The sequence below is a fragment of the Hemitrygon akajei genome, chromosome 27 (genome assembly GCF_048418815.1).
Source record: "Hemitrygon akajei chromosome 27, sHemAka1.3, whole genome shotgun sequence".
Classification (NCBI taxonomy): Eukaryota; Metazoa; Chordata; class Chondrichthyes; order Myliobatiformes; family Dasyatidae; genus Hemitrygon; species Hemitrygon akajei.
In genome coordinates, this window is record NC_133150.1 from 37,813,188 (window position 1) to 37,839,936 (window position 26,749).

General features: G+C 45.0%; 1 protein-coding gene across 20 annotated transcripts in view; it reads left to right on the plus strand.

Moving 5' to 3' along the window:
- Positions 1 to 26,749, plus strand: part of plekha6 (pleckstrin homology domain containing, family A member 6) — a 338,544-nt gene that overhangs the window by 214,493 nt on the left and 97,302 nt on the right. Inside the window, exon 1 of one of the 20 annotated variants that reach the window (XM_073030672.1) lies at positions 13,944 to 14,180. The exons of 18 other annotated variants lie outside the window; for them this stretch is intronic. In XM_073030672.1, coding sequence (XP_072886773.1) covers positions 14,149 to 14,180 — 32 coding nt within the window. In that variant the 5' untranslated portion in view covers positions 13,944 to 14,148. Of the gene's footprint in view, positions 1 to 13,943; positions 14,181 to 25,606; positions 25,797 to 26,749 lie in introns of those variants that run through there. One more of the 20 variants, XM_073030680.1, reaches the window with a different exon arrangement.

Below are 26,749 nucleotides of genomic sequence, written 5' to 3' on the forward strand. Positions count from 1 at the left end.
GCACTCACTCCCCCACCCCTCCTCCCTCCACACAACACTCACTCCCTCCACCCTCCCTAAACCCAACACCCCACAATACTCACTCCCCCACCCCTCCTCCCTCCACACAACACTCACTCCCTCCACCCTCCCTAAACCCAACACTCAGTCCCCCACCCCTCCTCCCTCCACACAACACTCACTCCCCCACCCCTCCTCCCTCCACACAACACTCCCTCACCCCACCCTCCCTAAACCCAGCACCCCACAACACTCACTCCCCCACCCCTCCTCCCGCCACACAATACTCACTCCCTCCACCCTCCCTAAACCCAACACCCCACAATACTCACTCCCCCACCCCTCCTCCCTCCACACAACACTCACTCCCTCCACCCTCCCTAAACCCAACACCCCACAGCACTCACTCCCCCACCCCTCCTCCCTCCACACAACACTCACTCCCCCACCCCTCTTCCCTCCTCCCAACACTCACTCCTCCACCCCTCCTCCCTCCACACAACACTCACTCCCTCCTCCCGCCACTGCCACAGCACTCACTCACCTCCTTACCACAGTTTTACAACAGCCACCCACTTCCCCACCTTCACCAATTGCACCCATGCCCCCAGCAAAACGTCACCCAACGTCCTCCCTCCCGCTGGATGCTGTTACAGAACTAATGTCATTCTGCTGGAAAGAACACAGGGGAGAGTTGCAAAGATGTTGAGACTCATGGGACTGAGTTATGCAGTGAGGTTGAGCAGGTTTGGACTTTTTACATTGGGCCATAGGAAAGTATGGTTATTCTTATAAAGATGTATAAAACAACCAGGGGCAAAGATGAGGTGAATGCACACTGTCATTTCTGCAAGGTTGGGAGAATCGAGAACTAGAGGGCACAGGTTTAAGGTGTGAGGGGAGAGATTTTAATAGGAACCTAAGTGGAAACATTTTTTTTCCCCAGAGAGCGGTCAGTATATAATGAATGAGCTGCCAGAGGAAGTGGTTGAGGCATGTATATTAACAGTTAGAAGGTGTTTGGACTGATGTGGGAAAAGTGGGACTAGTTTAGATGGGAATTTTGGGCAGGATGGATCAGTTGTGCTGGAAGGCGTTTCTGATTTGATGATTGGATGACCCATTCCCTTCTACACTCCCCCCCTTCCCCCACCACTCTAGCAGTGATCTGTTATGACAGGTACCAATTGGAATGATCAAAGTTGAAGTGGATTATGATCATTAAGACATGAATGAGGGAAACTCCAAGGCTGGCTGTCTGCATTCCTTTCATGTACATTTCAATAAAGTTGTATTTTATGTAGAGACATACCACAGTAACAGGCCCTTCCAACCCAACAGGCCTGCGCCACCCAGTTGCACTCATGTGACCGGTTGACCTACTAACCTATACGTCTTTGGAATGTGGGAGGAAACCCACTCGGTCACAGGGAGAATGTACAAATTCCTTATAGACAGTAGCGGAATTGAATCTGGGCCTCTGGCGCTGCAATATTGATGCTCTAACCGCTACGCTCATCTTCTGCCCCTTCTTCTGTGCTGGAGTTTGATTCAGCAGATAATTCAACTGATACTGCTGTCTTCCATCAACCTGTATTCTTGGCACCACTGAAGTCCCTCTTGCCAACCCTTTCTTCGCTCTGTCTTCTTGTGGTGATGTGCTGGCATGAGGGAGAGGTGCGGTGGGAAGTTAGATTGAAAGTTCCAGTAGTTTTGGAGTGTCGTGAGCAGTTTTGGGCTCCTTATCTGAGAATGGATGTGTTGGCATTGAAGGGGGTCCAGAGGAGGTTCAAGAGAATGATCCTGGGAATAAAGGGTTAATGTATGAAGACAGTTTGATGGCTCTGGACTTGTACTCGCTTGAGTTTAGAAGAAAGAGGGGGCGTTTCATTGAAACTTACTGAATATTGAAAGACCTAGATACAGTGGACGTGGAGAGGATGTTTCCAGTAGTGGAAGAGTCTAGGACCAGAGGGAACTGCCTTAGACTACAAGGATGTCCCTTCAGAACAAGGATGAGGAGGAATTTCTTTAGCTAGCGGGTGGTGAATCTGTATAAGTAATTTCCACAGATTGCTGTAGAGGCCAGATCATTGTGTCTATTTAAAATGGAGGTTGATAGGTTCATGAATAGTAAGAGCATCAAAAGTTATGAGGAGATGGCCGGTGTGTGGGTTTGAGAAGGATAATAAATCAGCCATGATGGAATGGAGGAGTAGATTCAATGTGCCGATCGGCCTAATTCTGCTCCTATGTCGTTTGATTTTATTTTCAGTTTCCTCAAAATAAGAGTGATCCATTTTCCTGTGCTAACAGAAATTAATTGTCACCAAGCACAAATTTCCTGTGCTTTCACTTCTCCAGTTTGTTTGTTTCAACCGTCACAAGAAGTTGATTCTGCTGGGTGTGTTTTGTTGAGAAGCTAGATTGCCTTAAGCATGCTGTGTCATCGTTTATCCATTCAAGTATTAATTTCCTCATCTTACAGCTAAATATTTTCTACTTAACTCACCAACTGGGCCCTGAAGTTCACTGAACATTGTGAATGTTTGTGTGCATCCTATTGGCGGGTCAAAACCCAAACAGTTCATTGGATAGATTAACTTTGAAATGTGTATTCATCTGGAATCTATGATTAGCCAAATTATGTATCAATGATTACTAATTTGAATTTAATTCTTCCAATCAGCAGGGCTTGTTTTTATTCCCCTGCAGCCTTGACATTGTATGCTTAAAAATTACATGATATAGTCTACTCTTTTTGTCCCTGGTATTTTGTAACCAAGCCTATGAACTTTGATCGCTTGCACAGTAATGATTAACCTTCTCCTGGTTGCTGAGAGCAGGTAGTATAACAGCCGCTGTGCTGGCCAGCTATGGAGTACCGATAAGCTTGCGCTCAGCTCTCTAGGGCATAACCACATTGTTCTGCCTTTGGATTGTCATCTTTGGAAAGGCTTGGGATTGTGGCATGTTGGTAGAGCTGATAGACCAACTGCCTCAAGGTGCCGGTGACCCAGCTTTTACTCTGACTGCAAGAGATTCTGCAGATGCTGGAAATCCAGAGTACCGTGCACAAAATGCTGAGGATTATTCTGCCCTTAGTGTGCGCGTCCTCCCTGTGTTCTCTGGGTGCTTCAGTTCTCTCTTACCTCCCCAAAATCTGCAGATTATAAATTATCCCGGTGTTAGAATCTGGGAGAAATTCTAACAAAGGAAAAAGATTAGCTGTATTTGTCACGTGCATTGAAAAATATGATAAAATGCATCATTTTGTCACATCAAATCAGTTCAGGTTGTGCTGTGGATAGACCATACTTCAGGTCCCCAGTGTAGCATGTAGCACAATTTACTAACCCAAACCAGTACATCCTTTGAATGTGGGAGAACCTAGAGCACCCAGAGGAAACCAGCAGTCATGGGAAGTCCATACAAACACCTTAAAGGCAGCAGCGGGAGAAGTTGATGGGAATGTAGATTAGAGGGAATATTAATGGGGAATAGCAACAGACAAAATGCTGGAGGAACTCAGCAGGCCAGGCAGCATCTTATGGAGGATAATAAACAGTTGATATTTTAGGCTGGGGCTCTTTATCAGGACTGGAAAGGAAGGGGACAGAATCCAGAATAAGAAGGCAGGGAGGGGGGAGGAGTGCAAGCTGGTGAGGGGGAAGGTGGGTGGGTAACAGAAAGTGAATGATGCGAGATGCTGGAGCTGAATAGGATGAACAGGTAAAGGGCTGAAGAGGGAATCTGATAGACCATGGGTCAAGGAGAGGAGGCGGTAGGCAAGTCAGGAGTGCAGGGGAGGGGAAGAGAAAGGGTGAGATGTTGACCAGAATGGGGGGGAAACAAAAATGGTTGTGGGTAAGTGTGTAGCAGAGAGGAGTTACCCTAAGTTAGAAAAATCGATGTTTGACGTTCACGTTATCAAGTAGGAGGCTACCATTGAACATCAGTTTCTCCAACTTCCGGTAATTATTTCCTCCTCCTTCCTCCCTTGTTTCTTCTTCTTCAGTTCCCCATTCTGGCCTTTTACCTCTTCTCCTCAACTGCCTATCACCTGCCCCTCGTGGCCCTCCTCTTCCCCTTTCTCCCATGGCTCACTTTCTTCTATCAGATTCTATATTCCCCAGCCCCTGTATCTTTTCGACCTATCACCGCCCAGCTTCTCACTTCCTTCCCCTCTGCCCCTCCCACCTGGCTTCACATATCACCTTCTAGCTTGTTCTCCTTCCATACCCCGCCACCTTCTTATTCTAGCATCTTCTCCTTTCCTTTCCAGTCACAATGAAGACAGGAAACGTTGACTGTTTATTCAGGTGTTAATCCTCTGATCTGAGTGTGACCTCATTTTGGCAATAGAGAAAACCATGGACAGATATGTCAATGTGGGGAAGGGAAGAGGGTTGAAATGGGTGGCGACCAGGAGATCCTCCTTGGTGAGGCGGACAGAGCAGTGGTGCTCAGCAAAGGCATTCCCCATTCAAGGGGAGTCTATAGCAAATACAGTAGTTGACCTCAACAGGCTCACAGCTGAAGATCCACCTCACCCAGAAGGACTTAGGGCCTTGAATGCTGGAGGACCTGTGCTTGTGGAACCGCTTTTGCAGCATGTTCCCTTCTTCTCAGGACCTTTGTCCCTCTTCTGTATCCTCCACCAGGTCCTCAGACACCATTCACGTACCCTGCTCCATTGTGTGAGGCCATGCCGGGTATGAACACCACCCCCCCCCACCTTTCAAAGTTCTGAGATCCAGCCCTTCATTCCCATATCCTAAGTCTTTTGGCCATCATTCCTACTATCTTCAGGCAACTACCAACCACATTCATGCAACTGATCAGCCCAATTTAACTCTTAAACACCAGTATATCCAGGTGGGCGCAGATCACTTCATGAGGAGCAGGGCTTTCTGCAATTCAAACACCACTTCCACACGTTTAGATTTCACCCTCTGGTGATGAAAGCCAGTATCTCACTAACCTTTAGCAACTTTTTTTCCATCTGCTTGGTTGACACCAGTATCATTTTTACCCCAGGGCAAAATATTTAATACTAGAATGTATGAATTTAAGGTGGGGTGATGAGGAGGGTCAATGGAAATGTGCAGGACAGCATGCACTGCCAAGGTGCTGGTGGAAGCAATTGGGATAGAAGTATGTAAAAGGCTCTTAGATCAGCAAGTGGATACCAGAATTGACTGAGGTTTATATCACTGATATATGCGTGAACTTCGTTGTTTTGTGGCAACAGTATAGAGCAAAACAAAAAAAAATACTATAAATTACAAAAAAAGAAATTTAAATTTAAAAAATGTAAATTAATTATGTAGTGCAAAAAAAGAGCAAAAGTTAGTGAGGTAGTGTTCATAGGTTGGTTCATTGTCCATTCAGAAATCTGATGACAGAGGGGAAGATGCTGTTCCTAAAACATTGAGTGTGTGTCTTCAGGCTCCTAAACCACCTCCTTGATGGTGGCAATGAGAAGAAGGCATGGCCGTGATGATGGGGGTCCTCAGTGAAGGTGCCGCCTTTGTGAGGCATCACCTTTTGAAGATGCTGGTAAGGCACATGAAGGAGTTGGCTGAGTTTGCAGCCCTCTGCAGCTTTTTCTGATCTTGTGTAGTCACCCCTCCATACCAGATGGTCATGCAACCAGATAGATTACTCTCCTTGGGACATCTGCAGAAATTTGCTGAAGTCTTTGGTGATACACCAAATCTTTTCAAACTTCTAATGAAATAAAGCTGCTGACATGTCTTCATTGTAACTGCATCAGGATGGATCCTCAAAGATGTTGACATCCAGGAACTTGAAACTGCTATCCTTTTCCAATGCTGATCCCTTGCTGAGGACTGGTATGCCTTCCCTTGACTTCCCCTTCCTGAAGTCCACAATCAATTCTTTAGTCTTATTGACATTGAGTGCAAGGTTGTTGTTGTGACACCACTCAGCCAGCTGATCCACCTCACTCCTGTACAGCTCCACTGTTGACCCCTCGGGATGTGCAGAGAACGGAGTGATATGAAACATGTGTGGGCAAAAGAGATTAGTTTAATTAGGCATTTATAAATTTAATGCAGCACAACATTTTTGGGATGTGTGACCTGTTCCTGTTTTGAACAGTTCTATGTTCTAATCTTCAGGGATTAGTAAGTTTGTGCATCCACACCTAGTTTCTCATCAGTAATGAAATATTTCGTGATCTGTTTTTCTCTGCAGTAATGTGGGTGTCTACTCTTCCTCCAATTTCAGTTCAGTCTACCCACCCATTTTGTTGTAATCAGTGACTGCTTCCATGTAGTTTCTGGCAAGATTAAGGCGCACAGCCTTGGTTATTTTTATCCTTTTATTCAAACACAGGGACGACCTCAGAAAATTTAATAGCTCTTACATCATTTCATTCACCTGGTGTGTGTCATGTTTATGCTCCCCAGTAGGTTTATCCCATCCCTATCAATTGTGACATTTCAACCTCTTGTGTTTCTGTAGTTTTCAAAATTCATTGCCTCACTCCCAGTACCTTTCCACATGCACGCATGATGTGATGGAATATTCTTCCCTTGCCCAGATGAGAATCTGAATCAGAATCAGGTTTATTATCACTGACATATGGTGTGAAATTTGTTGTTTTGCGGCAGTAGTGCAAGACATTAAAAATTGTGATATGTCACAAATAAATAGTGCAAAATTGGAATAGCAGGGAGGTGTTCATGGGTTTAATGTCCATTCAGAAATCTGATGGCAGAGGGGAAGAAGCTGTTTCTAAAACATTGAGTGTGGGTCTTCAGGCTCCTGTACTTCCTCCCCGATGCTAGTAATGAGAAAAGGGCATATCCTGATGGTGAGTGTCTTGAATGATAGGTGCTTAGGGCACCATCTTTTGAAGGTGCCCTTGAGGGTGTGGAGGGCTGTGCCCATGATGGAGCTGGCTGATTCTACAACCCTCAATCCTGCACATTGGAGCATCCAAGCCAGTCAGAACGTTCTCCACAGTGCATCTGTAAAATTTGCCAGAGTCTTGGCCAACCAAATCTCCTAAAACTCCTGATGATTAAGAGACTACTAGACAGGTATATGGAGGAATTTAAGATGAGGGTTGGCACAACATTGTGGGCCGAATGGCCTGTACTTTGCTGTATTGTTCTATGTTCTATAAGTATAGCTGCTAGCATGCTTTACTGTGATTGCATCAAAGTGTTAAGCCCACGATCGATCCCCTGAGATGTTGCTATCTTAGAACTTGAATCTGCTCACCCTTTCCACTGCTTGCGTTCTCCCAACTTCCCTTTCCTGAAGTCCACGTCAATTCCTTGGTCTTACTGACACTGAGTATACAATAGTTGTTGTGACACCACTTGGCCAGCTGGTGTCTTTCACTCCTGTATGGCTCCTTGTCACTGACTTTCTGTCAACAAAAGTGGTGTGATACGTGAATTTATAGAAGGCATTTGAACTGTACTTAGCCACACAGTTATGAGTATAGAGAGAGTAAAGCAGTGGGCTAAACACGCATCCTTGAGGTGTGCCGGTATTGATTGTCAATGTGGAGGAGATATTATTACTGATTTGCACTGTCTGTGGTCTCCTGGTGGGGGAAGTCAAGGCTCCAGATGCTGGAGGGGGTACAGAGTTCCGGGTTTAGGAGCTTGCTGATGAGTAGTGATGGTAATACGGTTTTAGACTCTGAGCTGTAATCAATAAACGGCAGCCTGGTGTAGGTATTGCTGTTGTCCGGGTGGTCTCAGGTTGAGTGGAGAGCTAGTGAGTTTGCGGCTGCTGTCTCTGGTGTGGTGATAGGCAGGTTGCAGTAGGTCCAGGTCCTCATTCAGGCCAGAGTTAATTCTAGCCATGATGTATCTCTCAAAGCACTTCATCACAGGACATGGCAGTGTGTCATCAGTGAATTTATAGATTGCATTTGGGCTCGGCCTAGCCGCATAGACCAACAGCTCTGAAGGACCTCCATACCATCCAAGATGAAGCAGCCAGCTTGCTTGGCGCTCCATCTACTACCATTTGAATTAACTCTCCCTGCCACCACACATTGCGACTGCAACATATGTAGCTGCAAAATGCACCTTCGTTTTTACCCAGAGTCCACAAAGAGCGTTTCCCAAACTTACTATCTCAACCACTGAGTACGAGGGCAGTGGCAGAACATCACCAGTTACAAATTGTGCACCCCTTTGTATCACCATTTCTTCATTAACGTTGGTTATAAATCCTGCAACTCCAAGCTTAGCAACATTATGGGAGTACACTCTTCACATAATTTATTAATGTATTTTGGAATCATATTGTTGCCGACAAGACCATTATATCCTACCCTTGAGGATGTGGTGGTGAGACACCACAATGAACTGTTACAGTCCTTGATTGTAGACTAACACAGCATGGGAGCAGGCTCTTTGGCCCATTTATTCCATGCTGATCAAACTAGTCTTGTTTACCCATATTTGGTCCATAATGCTCTCGAACTTTCCTATCCATGTACTTATCCAAATGTCTTTTAAATGTTATTATACCTGCTTTGTCCTTCTGGGCTGTCTCAAAATAACAAATTTCACAGCATATGCCAGTGATAATATATCTGATTCTGAAGCAACACTCACAGTGCAGTTGGACAAGGAGTTCTAGCACTTCGACCCACTGACTGAGGGTCAGTGATACATTTCCAATTCAGGATGGTGTATGACCTGGAGGGGAGCATGTAGCTGGTGGTCTTCCCAAGCACTTGATGATGCAAGGTGCAGGTCGACCACTCTCCATTGCTCATTAATGGCTCTGCTGTGGAGAGAGTGAAGGGTGCAAAGTCCATAGGTCTGCACATAATGGACAATCTAACCTGGACCCACAGCAACTCCTCATTGGTCTAGAAGACACTGCAATGTCTGCACTTTGAGGAGACTGAGGCATGAAAGCCTCCCCACTCCTGTTCTAACAGCTTTCTGCAGGAGCAGCATAGAAAGCATCCTGTCGGCTGCATCATTGTGTGGTACGAAAGCTGCAAGGCATTGGACCACAAGACCCTGCAGAAGAGAGTAAAACCGATCGAGTGGATCACCAGTGTCTCCCTAATTCTCCCACCCCCACCCTGATTTGTGACATTTACCAGAAACGTTATATGCGATGGGCCTAAGCATTGTTGAGGATCCCTATCACTCATCCCATAATCTCTTTGACCCACTTCTATCAAGAAGGAAGTACAGGAGCAACAGGGCTAGGACTGCCAAACTGGGTAATAGCTTCTTCCCCCAGGCTGTGAGACTAATGAGTACCCTGTCACCACTGAGGTCTTGTCACTAGGACGGCGAGCTGTTTACTGTTTATCTGTGCTGTGCACTTCACATGTATTTTGAATTGTATTTTATTAACTTATATGTGGTAATATCTTGTGTTATGTGTTGTTATACACACACACATGCACACACGCACACACAAGCAATTCCAATTGATTGAGCCTCATCAGGACCAGTACATTTTGCCTCAATTAACCGGCTACCCCAATTAGCTGAATTTTCATGGAAATACCGTAGTTAAAAGGTTTAAAGAAGTCAAATTACTATTTAGCTGGGTATCAAATTGTGTATTTAAATGAAAACCAGAACAAATTAGAACACTACAAATACTACTACAGGACTATAAAACTGTCTTAACTCCTAATAGCTATCGATGGATCCCGTGTAGGTTGCCATGTTCTTTTGATTGACTGTAAATGAACAAAAATCAGTGCAGACAACTTGTGTAGATAGTCGGCTGCCTTCATGCAATTTTCAATTATTGTATCCTCCAAATCTTCATTTTCATCGTAACATTCAAGATGTTTGTCGATACCTTCAAATTCTTTGTTGAAGTAGTGGAATCATTTAATTTTTTACTTCCAGCTGTTTCTCCAGCCCTGAATGCTTGAAACCACCGTGAGTCTTGCTGCTTGTTTCTTGCAAACTATCAGTGACAAAAATCAATGCTTTTTGAACTCAATTGCACATAACTAACGCTACTTAAAAACTGTTAACTCTAAGCACAGTATAGTGTCTAACGTCTGTACAAATGCACGTGACTGACGCTAGTTAGAAACTGTTCAGCAACAGACTTTTGCCCTAATTAAGTGGCATAATGTCCCAAATCAATGAAGGAAATCCCACCTATTTTCTCTATTAGGTTTTGTTCTTTGAGAGTTGTCCCAAATAAGTGGCTGCCCTGATTGACCATTAGCTCAATCATCCAGAATCGACTGCATATGCGTATATAGTCAGGTGACAATAAACTTGAACTTGCTATCCTTTTCCTTCATGGTGGTAGTACCATAGATGCGAATTTGGATGTGGACTTAAGACTTCAGTGGTTCAAGAAAGGTGCCAACCATAATCTTCTCAAGGGTAGCTGGCAATAGGAGTAAGTGCAGCCCTTGACATCTCAAGAAATGAAAATATAGATATGTATTGTTCACCACAAATGTTCATTTGAGTAGCTGTCCCATGTTCTTTCACCACAGCACTTAAGTCATTAAATTTGTGTGTGCATACCTAACAACATCAGAACTGGGAGCAGGAGCAGGTCACTCATCCCCTTGAGCCTGGTCCGCCATTCATTAAGATCATGTTTTGTCTGACCTTTGATCTTAACACTTGTTTTCTTGTCCATTCCCCATGATCATCAATTCTCCTCAGTCTAAAACTCAATCTCAGTGATGGATAACTTGGCTAAAGTGTTTTGTGCACTTGAGAGCATCAGGCAACTCGAAGTTCAACGAGCAGTTGGGTGAAATGCTATCAATCACTTCACTATCCACGTCGGACTAATTCCAGCTTCTCCTCTCCGGCTCTTACTGAGTTTGCTTCCTGCTGTTGAACCATATCAAATGTTGTTGGAAAAAAAAACTGGAGGCTTTGACCTAGCTTGCTCATGAGTCGAGATCACCTATCAAATTGAATTCTGTTAGCACAACAGTACTCTGCTGAATGAGTCAAATGCACACTTGTTTCCATTTCTATTTAGAAAATAACTCACAATATAATTGACCAGAGTGGTGAGAGGGCTTATGTGTTTACCAATACATTGTTCTAGCATTATGTGAAGTTGCGTGTGAATACCTATTTGCCCAAGGTCCCAGCTTATCCAGAATCAGGTTTATTATCACTGATGTGTTTTGCAGCGGAAGTGCAATTCATTTGTTGGTTTTGTGCCGTGTTGTATGATGAGGACGATCGTGGTCTTTGATCGTGATTGTTCTTGGCTATTTTTTTTTCCAGAAGTGGTTTGCCATTGCCCTCTTCTGGACAGTGTCTTTACACGATGGGTGACCCCAGCCATTACCAGTGCTCTTCAGAGTTTGCCTGGTGTCAGTGGTCACCTAACCAGGACTTGTGACGTGCACCGGCTGCTCATATGACCATCCACCACCTGCTCCCATGGCTTCACATGACCCTGATCAGGGGGCTAAGCAAGGACTGGCTACAGTTTGCCCAAGGTGCAGGCTAGCAGAGGGAAGGAGCACCTTACACCTTCTTTGGTAGAAAAATGTCTGCATCCCACCACCCAAGCGGTAGAGTGCAAGACGTAAAATATACTATACATCATATTAGGAAATAAATTAAGTAGTATGAAAAAAGAACAAAAACAAAAGTTCCTAAGATTTCAGGCTCCTGTACCACCTCTCTGATGCTATTGATAAGGAGGTCTTTTCCAGCATGGTGGGGTCCTTAATAATGGATGGTGCCTTCTCAAGGCATCACCTTTTGAAAGTGCCCTTGATGGAGCAGACTGAGTTTGCAACCCTTGGCAGTTTTTCCCAATCCTGTGCCGTGGCCCCTCCAAACCAGATGGTGATGCTTATATATCTTGTGTTATACATTTGCATCTGATATTCCATTGCATTCATCTGTTCTGGTGTTTTGTTGAGAACCTGAATGTGCTGCTGTGGTGGGCGATCAGTTGGTGACTTGGTGCCATTATAAATAGAAACACAGGAGATTCTGCAGATGCTGGAGATCTAGGGTAACACACACAAAATGCTGGAGGTACTCAGCAGGTCAGACACCATCTATGGATAGGAATAGAGTAATTTTCAGGTCAAGAACCTCATCAGGACGAGAAAGGAAGAGAGAAAAAGCCAGAATAAGCAGGTGGGGGTGGGGGGGGGGGGGAGGCAAAGGAGTACAAGCTCGAAGGTGATAGGTGAAGGGGAAGGTAGGTATGTGGTGCAGGGGAGATGAAGTGAGAAGCTGAGAGGTGGTCACTTACCTTCCCTTCACCTTCACTTCTCTCCACCTTCCCCTTTCTTTCCAGTCCTGAAGAAGGGTTTTGACCCAAAATGTTGACTGTTTTTTTCACTCCATGGAAGCTGCCTGACCTGTTGAGTACCTCTGGCATTTTGTGTGTGCTGTAATAATTATGAATTGTTTGTTGGAATAAGGGAACGAGCTGTGCCGGTATTGAGCCTGGTGATTGCCTTGGAGCCTTACACACTGGAAATGATCCAAATTCCTGCTTTTACCTTGTGTGTCTCAGCCTTTCTCTCTTTCTCCTTCCCTTAGTCAAAGCTACCTCTTTGGCCAAGTTTTTGGTACCCTGTCTTAATATTTCCTTATGTGCTCCGTGTCAGGCTTTGTTTGATAATTAGTTCTGTGCAGTGATCTGGGGCATCCTATAGTGTAAGAGTAGCAACCCACCCTCGCCCACCTACCTTTCCCCTCAACAACACACACAAAATGCTGGAGAAGCTCAGCAGGTCAGGCAGAGGCAGAAGAGTCAACACTTCGGGCTGAGACCCTTCTTCAGGACTGGAAAGGAAGGGGGAAGACGCCAGAATGAAATGGTGGGGACAGGGGAAGAAGGATAGCTAGAAGGTAATGGGTGAAGCCAGGTGGGTAGGAAAGATAAAGGGCTGGAGAGGAAGGAATCTGATAGGAGTGGACCATGGGAGAAAGGGAAAGAAGGAGAAGGTGATAGACAGGGAAGAGGTAAGAGGCCAGAGTGGGAATAGAAGAAGAGGGAGAGAATTTTTTTAACCAAAAGGAGAAATTGTTATTCATGCCATCAGATTGGAGGCTACCTAGAAGGAATATAAGGTGTTGCTCCTCTACACTGAGAGTGGCCCCATCATGGCACATGGACTGACTTGTTGGAGCGGGAATAGGAATGGGAATTAAAATGTATGGCCACTAGGAAGTTCCACTTTTGGCGGATGAAGTGGAGGTGCTCGACAAAGCAGCCCCCAATTTACAGTAGATCTCCCCAGTGTAGGGGAGGCCGCATTAGGAGCACCGGACTCGTTAAATGACTCCAGCAGATTATACCTTTCGCTTTCCTTGGCTTTGCCTATCACCTTACAACTTGAAACTGTTCTTCTCCCTCCACCTCCTTATTCTGGATTCTTAACCCCTTCCCTTGCAAGCCTGATGAGGGGTCCTGGCCTGAAGCAATGACTCTTTTTTGATCTCCATGGATGCTGCCTGACCTGCTGAGTTCCTTCAGCATTTTGAGTGCGTTTCTCTTTAAAGCTCTGCATGTGAATCCCACGGACCCCACCCTTAGTGCCTTTCTTGATGTTGCTTTTTTCTCTTGATATGTCAGTGTGGAACATAAAGGGTAAACCATTTCACACAGTAATTCAGCAGTATAAATTGAAGGAGACAGCCGCTCTTGATGGCTTTGCGATCGTTGTCGGGGATTAAGCAAGTCTTACCATAGACTTGCAGGCAGCAAATTATTATAAAATAGCTTTATTGTCAAGACTTGTGCTTTATTACCGAGACAGGTTGCTGGCCACTATGTCATCAGTACCTGACTGATTCCTGTGTCCTTCAGAAGCTCCCCTGAGAGAGGTGGTGGTGGTGTTGTGTGTAGGAGAGGTGGGGGGGGGGGGGGGAGCATTTGGGGAGGTCTGAGTCAAGAAATCTGCGTGAGGAATTCTGTCAACTGCACTTCACCTTGCTGCCTGCCTAGGTGTAGGCTTTGTCTGGCTGTTGGAACCAGAGGCTGGAGAATGAAGCTGCTCCACTCCCTGCCTCTGGTAGTGGAATTCCGACAAGGAGCATATGAGGATGTGCTGGGAATGATCCCCAGATTCCGAGCCTGTGGGACAAAGGACACTACAAACATTCCGGGGTGTTGATTTTACAGGAGCTGACTGTGACTTAAAAAATGCTAAAGTTCAGGGCAGATAGGAAGAAGAGGTAGGTCTCTGTGTTAAGGACAATGTAACGCTGTGCAGCCCGATTAACTAGATTGCACTCCTGTCAGGATAATGCTGCATTGCAGTATTCCAAAGGAGCAGGCAAAACAGGCCTTCCTGAGATTGTAACAGCAAAGGCAGGTTCAGAATTGTTCGCCTGGATGTTTGAGGCTGAAAGGGGCAAAGGTCTGTGTTTTGGGAGGAGACGTGCATTTTTGGCTCGGTCTGTTAAAGGTCCCCGGCTGTGATATGGTTAAATGTGTGAGCGAATTCTGCGTGGTTTTGATAGCGTTGTGTTGACATGTTTGATCTCTACGGGCAGATTCCATTTATGTAGATGCTATAAACACACACACATTCTCACTCAGACTTACATTTACATGCTCTCTCACTCTTTTACTCTCCCTCTCTCCATTTTTTACTCTCCTTCCCTCTCCCTCTCTCTCCCTCTCTCTCCCTCTCTCTCCCTCCCTCTCCCTCCCTCCCTCCCTCTCTCTCTCCCCTCTCCCTCCCTCTCTCTCTCCCCTCTCCCTCCCTCTCTCTCTCCCCTCCCCTCTCTCTCCCTCTCTCTCTCCCTCTCTCTCTCCCTCTCTCTCTCCCTCTCTCTCTCCCTCTCCCTCTCTCTCTCCCTCTCCCTCCCTCTCCCTCCCTCTCCCTCCCTCTCCCTCCCTCTCCCTCTCCCTCCCTCTCCCTCCCTCTCCCTCCCTCTCCCTCCCTCTCCCTCCCTCTCCCTCCCTCTCCCTTCCTCCCCCTCTCTCCTCCTCTCTCCCCTCCCTTGCTATCTACCTCCCTCTCTTATGCTCTCCCCTTCTCTCCCTTTTTCACTCTTGTGTGTGCTCTCTCTCTCTCTCCTGTGTCTCTCAGTGATGCTGTTTCTTCTTTGCCAGTTTCTTTGTATCTCTCTCTCTCTACTTCCATCTGTCCGTTCATATTTGCTTCCATGTCCCTTACACTTCTCCACTGTCCTTCACTCACTGTCCTCACTGTCTCTCTCTCCCCCTCTCCTACAGCTGTTTGTAACCAAGTGAAGGACAAGCTCTCTGTGAACCTGCACAGATTGCCCCCTCTGCTGCTACTGCCAGATGTTTGTTTACTTGACTGAGTAAAATACAGCTGTTAAGAGAGGCTCACTGCTGTTCCCATCAGTGCAATAGAAGTTTAAGTGTAATGCACTGTACTACATACACAGTATGTAAGTTTGACTGAATGATTACCATTTGGGGTCAGCAACAAGATGAGCTGGATGTGTTCTTTCACTGTTTTACACCGTTTGACTGTTGTTCAGATCTACAGTGGTATTCGTGCTGAATATGTATGTCAGGTTGGAACCTGCAGTTTACCTCACTGTCTGTCCCAGGATACTGTGGCTCGCAATCTTAGGACAGGCTCTGCTGGCAGTAATGCAGTGAACGTGTTTCCCAGTGCAGGCCTCTCTTCAGCAAGTGCTAGCCTTCTGTGGATACATTTGCATAGGCCTGAGGAGCACCATGTAATATTTTAATTAATTCATATGTATGTGAGCTAAGATATTGACCTTCAACAGGCTGTGCAAACCTAGACAAATCCATCTTGCCACTGGATTGTAAAGGACATGGAAGCTTGTGTGATTTTAACCATAGGAGCAGAATTCGACCATTTGGCCCACTGAGTCTGCTCCACTGTGGCTGATTCATCTTCCCTTTCAACCCCATTATCCTGCCTTCTCCCCACATCTTTTGATGTCCGTACTTTAAGTACACCTAATGACTTGGCCTCGCTGTCATCACTGGCAATGACTTCCACAGATTCACCACCCACTGGGTAAAAAAATTCCTCTTCATCTCAATTCTAAAGGGACGTCCTTATCATTGTATTTCCCTTTGACAGCTGTGCTTCCTTGCTGCCCAGACCAGCAGAGAGTTGCTCTCCTCCTCCTCCCTATCCTAAGTCCCATTCTCGCACTGCTGTTCCACACCACAGGAGCAGAATTGGACCATTTGGCTGTGCCATTCATCATGGCTTGATTGCCTTTTCTCTCTCAACTCAATTCTCCTGCCTTCTCCTCGTAACCCTCAACTCCTTTATCAATCACTCTTTGCCTCAACAGCACCTAATGACTTGGCCTCCACAGCCCTTTGTGGCAACAAATTCCACAGATTCCTGGCAGTAGTTCTTTCTCATCTCAGATTTAAAGGGATGAAGCAGTGTCCTCCGATCCTAGACTCCTACCAATAGAAGCATCCTCTCCACGTTCCCTCTATCCAGGCCTTTCAGTATTTGGTAGGTTTCAATGAGATCCCACCTCGTCCCTCTGAACTCCCACAATCCAAAGACGTACCGGTTGGTAGGTTAATTAGTCATTTTAAATTGTCCTGTGATTAGGCTCAGAATGAATTGGTGGCTTGCTGGGCAGAGGGGCCCATTCCACACTCTATCCCAATAAATAAATAAATAGAACTCCATTGAGTACAAGTCCAGAACCATCAAATGATCCTCATGTGTTAAAGCTTTCATTCCCAGGATCATTTTCACAAAAACCTCTCCAGAATCCCAAACTTGAATCCCAAGTCCTTATGCACTAATTTCTGAATTTGGACCTCGCTTAGAAAATATTCAGCACCCTTTTTTTTCACTTCCTGCCAAGTGCATAACCCCGTGTTTCCCTCTGACGTGTTCCATCTGTCACTTCTTTGCTGACCCTCCCAACCTCTGCAGACAGACCCCCCCCCCCCCCTTGCCTTTCGAACACTGCCTGTTCCTCGACTCAGTCACTGAGGCAAAAGTGAAGTGCTGTCCCAACACTGACCCCTGCTGATCTCCAGGAGACGCCAGCAGCCATCCCTAAAAGGATCTATTCATCCCAACTCCTTGCACTCTGCTAGTCGGCCAATCTTCTATTTACGCATGTACATTCTCATGCCTTGTCTCCTCACCCTTTCCCCATTCTCCTTTCACTTTACCATTCTGATACACTTATAATGTAATCTAAATAAGTGACTTCGCATTCTGATTATCAGTCAGCTGATGCTTTAAAAGTTGTTCCTTAGCGAGAAATCGTCGTTACTTCCCTCAGATCCAAATTGTTCAAGGACTTCCATGGTTACATTTTGTCAAAGCTTTCTTTTTTTCTGTGATTATTTGGGCACCATGGTAACATAGCAGCGTGACACTGTTACAGCTCGGGATGCTCCAGAGTCCGGAGTTCAATTCTAGCGCCGTTCTTTAAGGAGGCTCTGTACGTCCTCCCTGTGGAATGCTTGGGTTTTCCCCGGGTGTTCTGGTTTCCTCCTGCAGTCCAGCTTTCTCTTCTCTCGTAGCTAATCACAGTCTAATCATCTTCATATTTTGTTATTGTCTCAGTTCTGGTTTTTTTCCCTTTTCTACTACATTGGTAGGTGACCCATTTGGAATTTTATGGCTTGTTTCTTGATGCATTTCTCTTTGTCATTCTTTAAAGATTAGCTTTACTTCTCATGTGTTCATCCAGTGAAAGGCACCGTTTGCATCAACGGCCAACACCGACTGAGGATGTACTGGGGAGGGGGGCAGCTTGCAAGTATCACCACATGTCCAGAACCAACATAGCATGCCTACAACTCATCAACACTAAACTGTACGTCTTTGGACTGGGGGAGGAAAGGGAAGAACCCGGAGGAAACCCATGTTGTCATGGGGAGAAAGTACAAACTGCTCAAAGACAGCAGCAGGAATTGAACCCTGATTGCTGATCACTGGTGCTGTAAAGCTGAATGCTAACCACTGCACTATCCTTTTGATTGGACCAAGGAGTTTGATGCCATCAAGTGGGATGGGTAATATTTAGCTTAAGCCATTTAAAAAAAAAATTGGAGCAACAATATTTTTTGGAACCACATAGAAGACAATTCAGCTCTTATCTGAGCCCATTAAATGAGACATTACAAACGTTATACAACAAAATACAGCCCCGCACTTCACCTGTTTTTAATTGTATTTCTCTGTGACCCCCTCTAACTCTAACCTTTTTGGATAATGCTCTTGTTTCTATCACTCATTCCATTAGAGGGCATGCTTACAGGGGTCTGGCACCTCTAGCTCACCGCCTCTCTTTCTGACTTTTAATTTTTCCTTAAAAGCTATCTGTTGGTATCTTCTCGTAATCTCCTCAAAGAATTCCAACAAGTTCATCAGGTAGGATTTTCCCTGAAGGAAACCATGCTGACTTTGTCTTATCTTGTCCTGTGTCACCAAGTACTCCATAACCTTGTCCTTAACAATTGACTCCAACATCTTCCCAACCACTATAATTTCCTTTCGGCTGCCTTCCTCCTTTCTTAAAGAGTGGTGTGACATTTGCATAATAAACCAATTCCAATATGGTTGATGTTCACTTCATGTTGTTCTTGAGTGCCATATGGAAGTTGTCCATAGGTTTTTGTGGCAAGATATGGAAGTAGATTACCAGGCCTTTCTCGGCTCTGATACTACTGCTGCCCAGATTGGGACTCGGCCGGATTCAATCACAGGACCATCTGCCTCGGAGTCCAGTGCTGGTGCCACTACAGCACCAACTGGTTGGAGTCAATATTGTTGGAAATGAATCATAGTACAGTATAGAAACAGGCCCTTTAGTCCACTGAGTCCAAGTCAGTGACCGACCACACATTTACACCAATCCAGCACTTGTCCCATTTATTCCCCCTCCCCACATTTCGGGCACAATGGTAGCGTAGCGGTTAGCACGACACTATTACAGCTCGGGGCGTAGGAGTTTGAAATTCAGTTCATGTCCTCCCCATGGAATACATTGGTTTTCCCTGGGGTATGCTGGTTCCCTTCCACAGTCCAAAGTCCTCCGGGCAGGTTAATTGGTCATTGTAAATTGTCCAGTGATTAGTTTAGGGCTAAATCAGATTTGTTGGGGGTTATTGGTGCGAAAGGATTTATTCTGCACTGTATTTAAATTTTAAAAATCCTGTCAACATCTGTAGACTCTATACAATAGGTTCAATTTGCAATGACCAATTGACCTACCAATCTGTGCATCATTGGGATGTGAGAGGAAACCAGAGCTCCAGGAGGAAACCCACGTGGCCACAGGTACAACAGAAATATTACTGAAAGTCAGGGGTGAACCCAAATCTCTGGAGCCTTTAGGCAACAACTCCAGCAGTACATTGCTGTGCTAACCTGCAGTGCTATTGAAACTATTTGGACATTTTTCAAGGTGCTGAACAGAAATTATAGCTGTTCCGCAGAACAGTTCATGAACCCATGAACACTATCTCGCTCTTGTTGTAACTTATTGTAACTTTAATGTCTTGCATTGTTAGTTACTGGACGTGCCCACTTCTTATAGGGGAGGAGGAGCAAGAGTCTGAAAATCCACACTCGGTGTTTTAGCAGCAGCTGTTCCCTTCTGCCATCAGATTTCTGCACAGTCCATGAACCCACAAACACTACCGCACCGTGTTTCTTTTGCATATTTATTTGTTCAGTCATCATCCTCATCTACGACCATGATTGTTCTTGGCAATCGTTTCTGCAGACGTGGTGGGCAGTATCTTTACAAGACGGGCGATCCCAGCCATTATCAACACCCCTCAGAGATTGTGGGCCTGGTGTCAGTGGTCGCATAACCAGGATATACACCAGCTGCTCACGCGGCCTGCTCTCAGGGCTTCACGTGACCCTGATCGGTAGGGGAGAGGGCTAAGCAGGTGCTACACCTTGCCGAAGGGTGACCTACAGGCTAGCAGAGGGAAGGTCCACCTTATACCTCTTTTGGTAGAGAGATATCTCAGCCCAACCACCAAATATTTGTTTAGTAACTTTTGTACTATTGTTCTGCACAGCTGCTACGAAACAAGTTTCATGACATATGTCAGTAACGATTCTGTTTCTGTTCTGCTGCTGCAAAGTACAAATTTCACATGTCAGTGATAATAAACCTGATTCTTCTTCGTCTGCAACGAAACTGGCTAATGTTGACGGTTCCGGTGAACAATCCGTGCATAAGGGAGATGGGGCTCAGTTAGCTGGTACTTGCACTTGAGCTTCACTGAGTCTGACAGTGTTGCACGCAGCAGGGACAGCCTGAAGGTAAGCAACGTGGCTTCCTTCCAAAATACCGTTCATTTTCTCCCACGGCAAACAACAACGAGTCGAGGGCAGATTTTCAGACTTGATTAAACTTGTCATATCTGATAACACGAACTCGTGAAAGAATGTGCTTGAGAATGAGTGAAGCAAACAAAATGATACGATGTGATGATACAAGTTTTTTACAATAAGGGTGTCAGCTGAAATTAATTCTCTTGACATACATTGCATAGGATGGCCTCATAATTCAGACACTTGTAAAATACGACTGTTGGCTCTGGTCTCGTACTGGAAATGATACTCTTTAGAGCAAACTTTACTGAAGCTAACATATTTCTTGTCTTCCTTGAGAAAACAGAAAATAAAAGAAGGAAATTAGTTCCATAGCCTGCTGTGCAATTCAATGAGATTATGGCCAATCCGACCTTGGGTTCATCTCTGCCCCTTCTCAGTTCCTCATAACTCTTGCTCCTATTGGATAAGTTTCTTCATTTTGTTTACAGTAGAGCAGGGGGTTCCCAACCTTTGTTATGCCATGGACCAATATCATTAAGCAAGAGCTCCATGGACCACAGGATGGGAGCCCCTGCAGTAGGGCTTTGAAAGGAGGAGTGACGGTGTGAACCTTGATTTCTCTAACTTGTAGTTTAACCCCCTCCACCTTCTCTTTTTTTCTCTTCCCCATTCCAGCTCCATCCTTACCTCTTCTCCTCGTCTGCCTATCATCTTTCTCTGGTGCCCCTCCTCCTTTCCTTTCCTTCCATGGTCCACCATTCTCTCCTATCAGATTCTATCTTCTTCAGCCCTTGACCTATTCCACCTATCACCTCCCAGCTTCTCACTTCCCCCTCCCCCTAGCTTCACATATCACCTGCCAGATTGTACTCCAACCTCTTCCCCTACTTTCTTATTCTGGCTTCTTCTTTTCTTTCCTATCCTGATGAAGGGTCTTTTCCTGAAGTATCAACTGTTTATTCCTTTCCATAGATGCTGCCTGACCTGATGAGTTCATTAAGAATTTCATGGGTTGATTGAGGTTTCCAACACCTGTGGAATCTCTTGTATTTAGAACTCAGCACTAACTATGGCATCTTGTGTATTTTGTTTTTTGTAAACCTCATGTTTAATTTCTACTCCAACTTTCAGTAGGTCACAGATTTACAGTTACACTCCTTGTGAGAAAATACATCAGGTGAGTCTAATTACACACTCATCACAACTCTGGCATGGTCTACACTTTCTTTATCCTGTTTAAAATCAATATGAAGGTTTGTCTGTTAGCTTTGTGCCATGTCTTATGATGAAGGCGATAATGGTCTTTTCATGACCATGATTGTTCTTGGCAAATTTTTCTACAGACGTGGTTTGCCATTACCTTCTTCTGGGCAGTGTCTTTACAAGGCGGGTGACAGCAGCCATTACCAATACTCTTCAGAGATTGTCTGCCTGGGGTCGGTGGTGCATAACCAGGACTTGTGATATGCATCAGCTGTTCATGCAACAATCCACCACCTGCTCCCATGGCTTCAAGAGACCCTGTTTTGGGGGCAAAGCAGGTGCTCCACCTTGTCCAAGGGTGACCTGCAGGCTAGGGGAGGGAAGGAGTGCCTTATGCCTCCTTTGGTAGAGATGTATCTCCACTCCGCCACCCATGTATGAAGGTAGAACTATAATTAATAAGCTTGTAGGTGATGTAGCATTTGCCAGTGTAGTCAATAGTGAGCAGGATTACAAGAACATATTGATCTGTTGGTAAAATAGGCAGAACAATGACAGATGTTGATATAAGGAAGGTAATGCATTTGGGAGACATTCAAGAGTAAGACATACAATGAATAGTAGGTTTTTAAGGCATACTAAATAGCAAAGGGATCTCTGAAGGTGGCAGCACATGTAGATAATGTGGTAGAGGAGGTATATTTGTTATTAGCCTTCATTAACAGGCAAGCGTAGGGAACATATAGTACAGTTTTATAAAACATTTGTTGACATGCACAAAATGCTGGAAGAACTCCAGGAGATGGTGGGCCAAAGGGTTGATTTCTGTGCTACATGACTTTTATAACTTTATGACTGAAACCATTTAGCCAATTGTCATTAAAGGAGATGTCGCTTGGTATGACAGTCAACCATAATGATACAAAACGGTGGGAAGGTTCAGGGCACATCACTCCGAGGAATGGTTTTAACTTCAGCAATGATCTCTGCATCATTTCCAAAATCCTTTGCAGATGAATGGAGATTGGCGGACCCAAGGTTTTCGCTTTGTTGTGGGTTTAGGGAAAGAACATGATTATCAAACACATTAAATTTCAGTTCTTTAGCTTCGCATGACAAGTTATTTAGCTGGGTCACTTTTTATGTAAGAAGTCCAGCAAACTGCCCTCGAGATAAAGTTGCCTGACTTTATAATACTGGTTTAATTAAATGTGTTCTCGCTGTAGGTTTCCCTGCATGCTCCTATGAACTGAAATTCAATTTCCACATATCTCTGGAGTAGACAGTTCTAAAGATTCACAAGGGCAAATGTCAGCTCAGTCCCACAGAATCTTGTATGTTTCAATAAACTACTCATTCTGAAGTCCAGTGAGCACACATTCAACTTATTCAATGTGTATTTGTTACACACGTTTGTGCCAATGATTAGCATAGTTAATCTTGTTTGAACCATTTCTAATGCAAATGCATCCCTCATTAAATAAAGAAACCAGATGACACAAAGTTTGGAGGTGCTGTGGATAGTGTAAGAGGTTGTCATAGGTTCTAACAGACAGGATGCAGAGCTGAGTGGAGAAGTGGCAGATGGAGGAGGATGAGTGGCGATTTGATAGAGGTGTATAGGATTATGAGAGACCTAGATAGAGCACCTTTTTTCTAGAGAGGCAATGGTTAATGCCAATGGACATAAAGGGGTTCCCAACCTTTATTTATGCCATTGACCCTTATCATTATCCAAGGGGTCCTTGGACCCCAGGTTGGGAACCCCTGATTTAAGGTGAGTGGAGGAAAGTTTATTTATTTAGCGACACGCTGTGGAGTTGGCCCTTCGAGCCATACCGTGCCAGCAACCCCCGACAAACCCGATTAAATTTACAATGACCAATTAACCTATTGCCTTTAGACTGTAGGAAGAAACTGGAGGGCCCGGACAAAGCCCATGTATTTCATGGGGGTTGTGGGTGGGGGGAACGGAACAGAGAGAGTCTCCTTACGGAACGGCACTGGATTGACCTAGGGGAGATGTCAGAGGTAGGTTTCATACACAGAGCGTGGTAGATGTCAGGAACACACAGCCAAGGGTGATGGTAGAGGGTGATACAGTAGGGACATTTAGGAGACTCTTAGATAGGTGTATGGATGAAAGAAAATATGGATTGTTATGGAGTGTGTAAGTCTTGGAGTAGGTTAATATAGGTCAGCACAACAAGATGGGCTGAAGGCCTCATACTGAGCTGTATTGTTTTATGTTCCACTACACACGCTTGTCCAGATATGGTCTCACCAATGCCCTCTAGTTTCTTCACTTTTTTTCCTAATGCCTTCATCATCTCAGACTCCTTTCTCAGTACCTCCTGCTCTCCACCCTGCATTCGATGCCTGGTGCACACAGGTCATCAAAATGTTTTTTTTTTCAGACAAAGCACTACAGAAAGATTGCTTCATTCATGGTGTTTTTCACACAAAGTGGCTGCGACATTTCATAACTGCCCTATCCATTCTACTAAATTGAAAGTACTTTACAAAATCTTGTTAATATGTATTGTTGCTGAAGAGCTTGTCATGTATCGGTAGTAGATTTGGGGAAGAGATACTCCAACAGCTTGATAGTGTTTTAGCCTTTGGGCGGGTTTCTCCCAGTGCACCTGAATGAGACGTATCTATCACTCCCTTCTGTAAATGTACCAGCAAGGAGCTCCTGATTGGCGAGGTCCTGCTTTAAGTGACAACTTCCACCCCTAGACGTGCTTTGAAAACTGGTTGAGGCGCATTCTTGTCTTTACTGATTTGTAACACTGCCTCAACTCCTGACATTCATACAAGTTGAAAAGTACTGTAAAGCAACTGGGGCAAAAAACATGCAATTAAATTCTAACAAGTTCATAAATGAGTTAAGTTTCAAGTTCAATTACAATTCAACCATAGACGAATTCAGCCAAACAAAACAGTGTTCCTCTGGGGCCAGGGTGCAAAACGCAATACCAACAATCATTCACAGCATAAGGCACATGTAGCACACTTAACATTAACACTGAACATACAGTCACACACAAAAAATATATATAGCCCAAATCCTTGAGTGACATGTCCTGTAAATTGTTGGTGCACCTGTATTATCAGCAAGAATAAGCAGCTTTCAGCAGTACGCTGATGAATGTACGTAGGCGTGCAATCCAGTTTGTCTTCCACCGAATTAATGCAGGAGAGCAGCACCAACGGAGTGGGCCAGGCCCCAATCCAGCGTGGCTGCCGCACTACACCGCATCCATCGCCTCCCCTCCTGGACTGCTACAACAGGCAAGCCTGCGGCTTGAGGCCTACACCCCATCCAATGCCTCCCCTCCTGGACTGCTGCAACAGGCAAGCCCGCCTGTTGAGGCCTAGTCCTCACCACAACTGAGGCCACACAGTTCCCCTGCTGACTGCCTCACCATTAAACAAGGGAAACTGACTTGCAGCATTTTACAATAGCAATGTCCAAAAGGGTCTGGTGATTGAAAGAGAGACATCCAAGACAATCACTCACCTTTAGACTGCAAAGCAAAGATATTAAAAATAATTAAAAACACTACTAATTTCCAGTACAGTAATTAATACAAATTTACATTACCTAGAACTTTCTTGCTGCTGTGCTTCTCCATTGAAATGAAACAAGGACATTAAACCCAGGCTGGATCTAATCTGGCACAGCTTGAGCATCTGAATTATCCCAGTGTAACTGCTGGGAAACTCTGGGAAGTCCAAACTCTTCTGACTTCAGCAACAGCAAAACAATCTTCCTTTCCACTCTCTCACCTTGTGGGGGGTGGGGTGAAGCGTTGCTGAGCTACAAGAAGAACTTGCGTAGAGTACAACTTTATTCCCTGAGGGGTGTGCTGAAATAGGTATATAGCATCATGAGGGGCAGAAACAGGATGAAGGGTCTTTTTCTCAGGGAGGATGTGCTAATCGTGGGTTTAAGACCAGAGGTCTAAAGGTCATAGGTTTAAGAGGGACATCAGGAACAGCTTCGTCATGCAAAGGGTGGTGCGTACTTGGAATGAGCTGTCGGAAGTGGTGGCTGATGTATTAGCAGCATTTAAAAGCCAGCCAGATAAGTAAACGCTGTCTCTGAGGGAATTCAGTGTGATTGAGAACGGAGTGTGCGGACTGATGCTGGAGCACGAACCCATGCTCGGCTTCATAATTCACCGATTAAAGCGTGGTGCAAGATTGAAATCGATGACCGTGAATGCAGAAGCGGAGTGGGGGCTCAGCGTCATCTTCCTGTGTTTGACTGCTCCCCCCCTCTCTCTGTCACACACTGCTGCTGGAGGAAGGTGTACGGCTCTTGGGCAAGGTTTGATTGCTACAGCTTGTGGACTGGACTCACTTTTAGAGGACTCTGTGGTTCATGCTACATGCATTTCTGTTTTCTGATTACTCTTTTTTTAAAAATTGCTACTTTGCACGATTTTGATCGGATGCTTTGATGCAGACTGGCTTTGTGGCCAGCAGTCAATGAACGACACAGTGCTAAGTTGAACTGAACTGAGCTGAGCATTCATAGGATGTGGTTTCGTGTTTAATACTCTGTGTGTTATTCCCTTGTATTTTGCCATTTGCGCAATTTGTTCTTTTTTCTTGCGTGTTGGGCATTTAATATTTTCTTTGAATGGTCTCCATGGTGTTTCCTTGTTTCATGGCTGCCAGCAGGAAGACGAATCTCAGGGTTGTATACTGCATATGTACTTTGAAAATAAATGCACTTTGAATCTTGTAAATGGTTTGGGAGAGGTTTACAGTGCTATGGACCAAACACAGACGGAAGGGACTAGCTTGCTGGGCAGTACAATAGCTCAGATGAGTTGGGCTGAAGGGCCTGTTTTCATGATTTATCACTCTACAACTTCTCTTGTATTACAATCTCGTATACCTGCTGCACAGTAGGTTCAGTCTCACTGATTGTCCCTCTCATGCTTGCTCCTATTGTGGGACGTGAACAGCAATTGAGCTGTCCCTGATGCCAGGGAGTTGGGTTGTTTTCTTCACTGGTGCTTGTTATGTACAAGAGGCGCAGGGTAAGGACCTGGATATCGCTGCCTTGATCATCACATCACAAACATTGGCAGGTGTTGGTGTGCATCTGATAACCTCGAGGCTTGATAAGCTGTACAGCAATGGTAATGAAATGCGTCAGCTGAAACCTTTGATCATGGAAGGTGTCAGTAATGACTAAGTGTTGCCAATCTGAATTTGGGCTCGGAGAAATGAGCACATACTTCAGAATGTTGCATTCTGTGCAATGCTGAA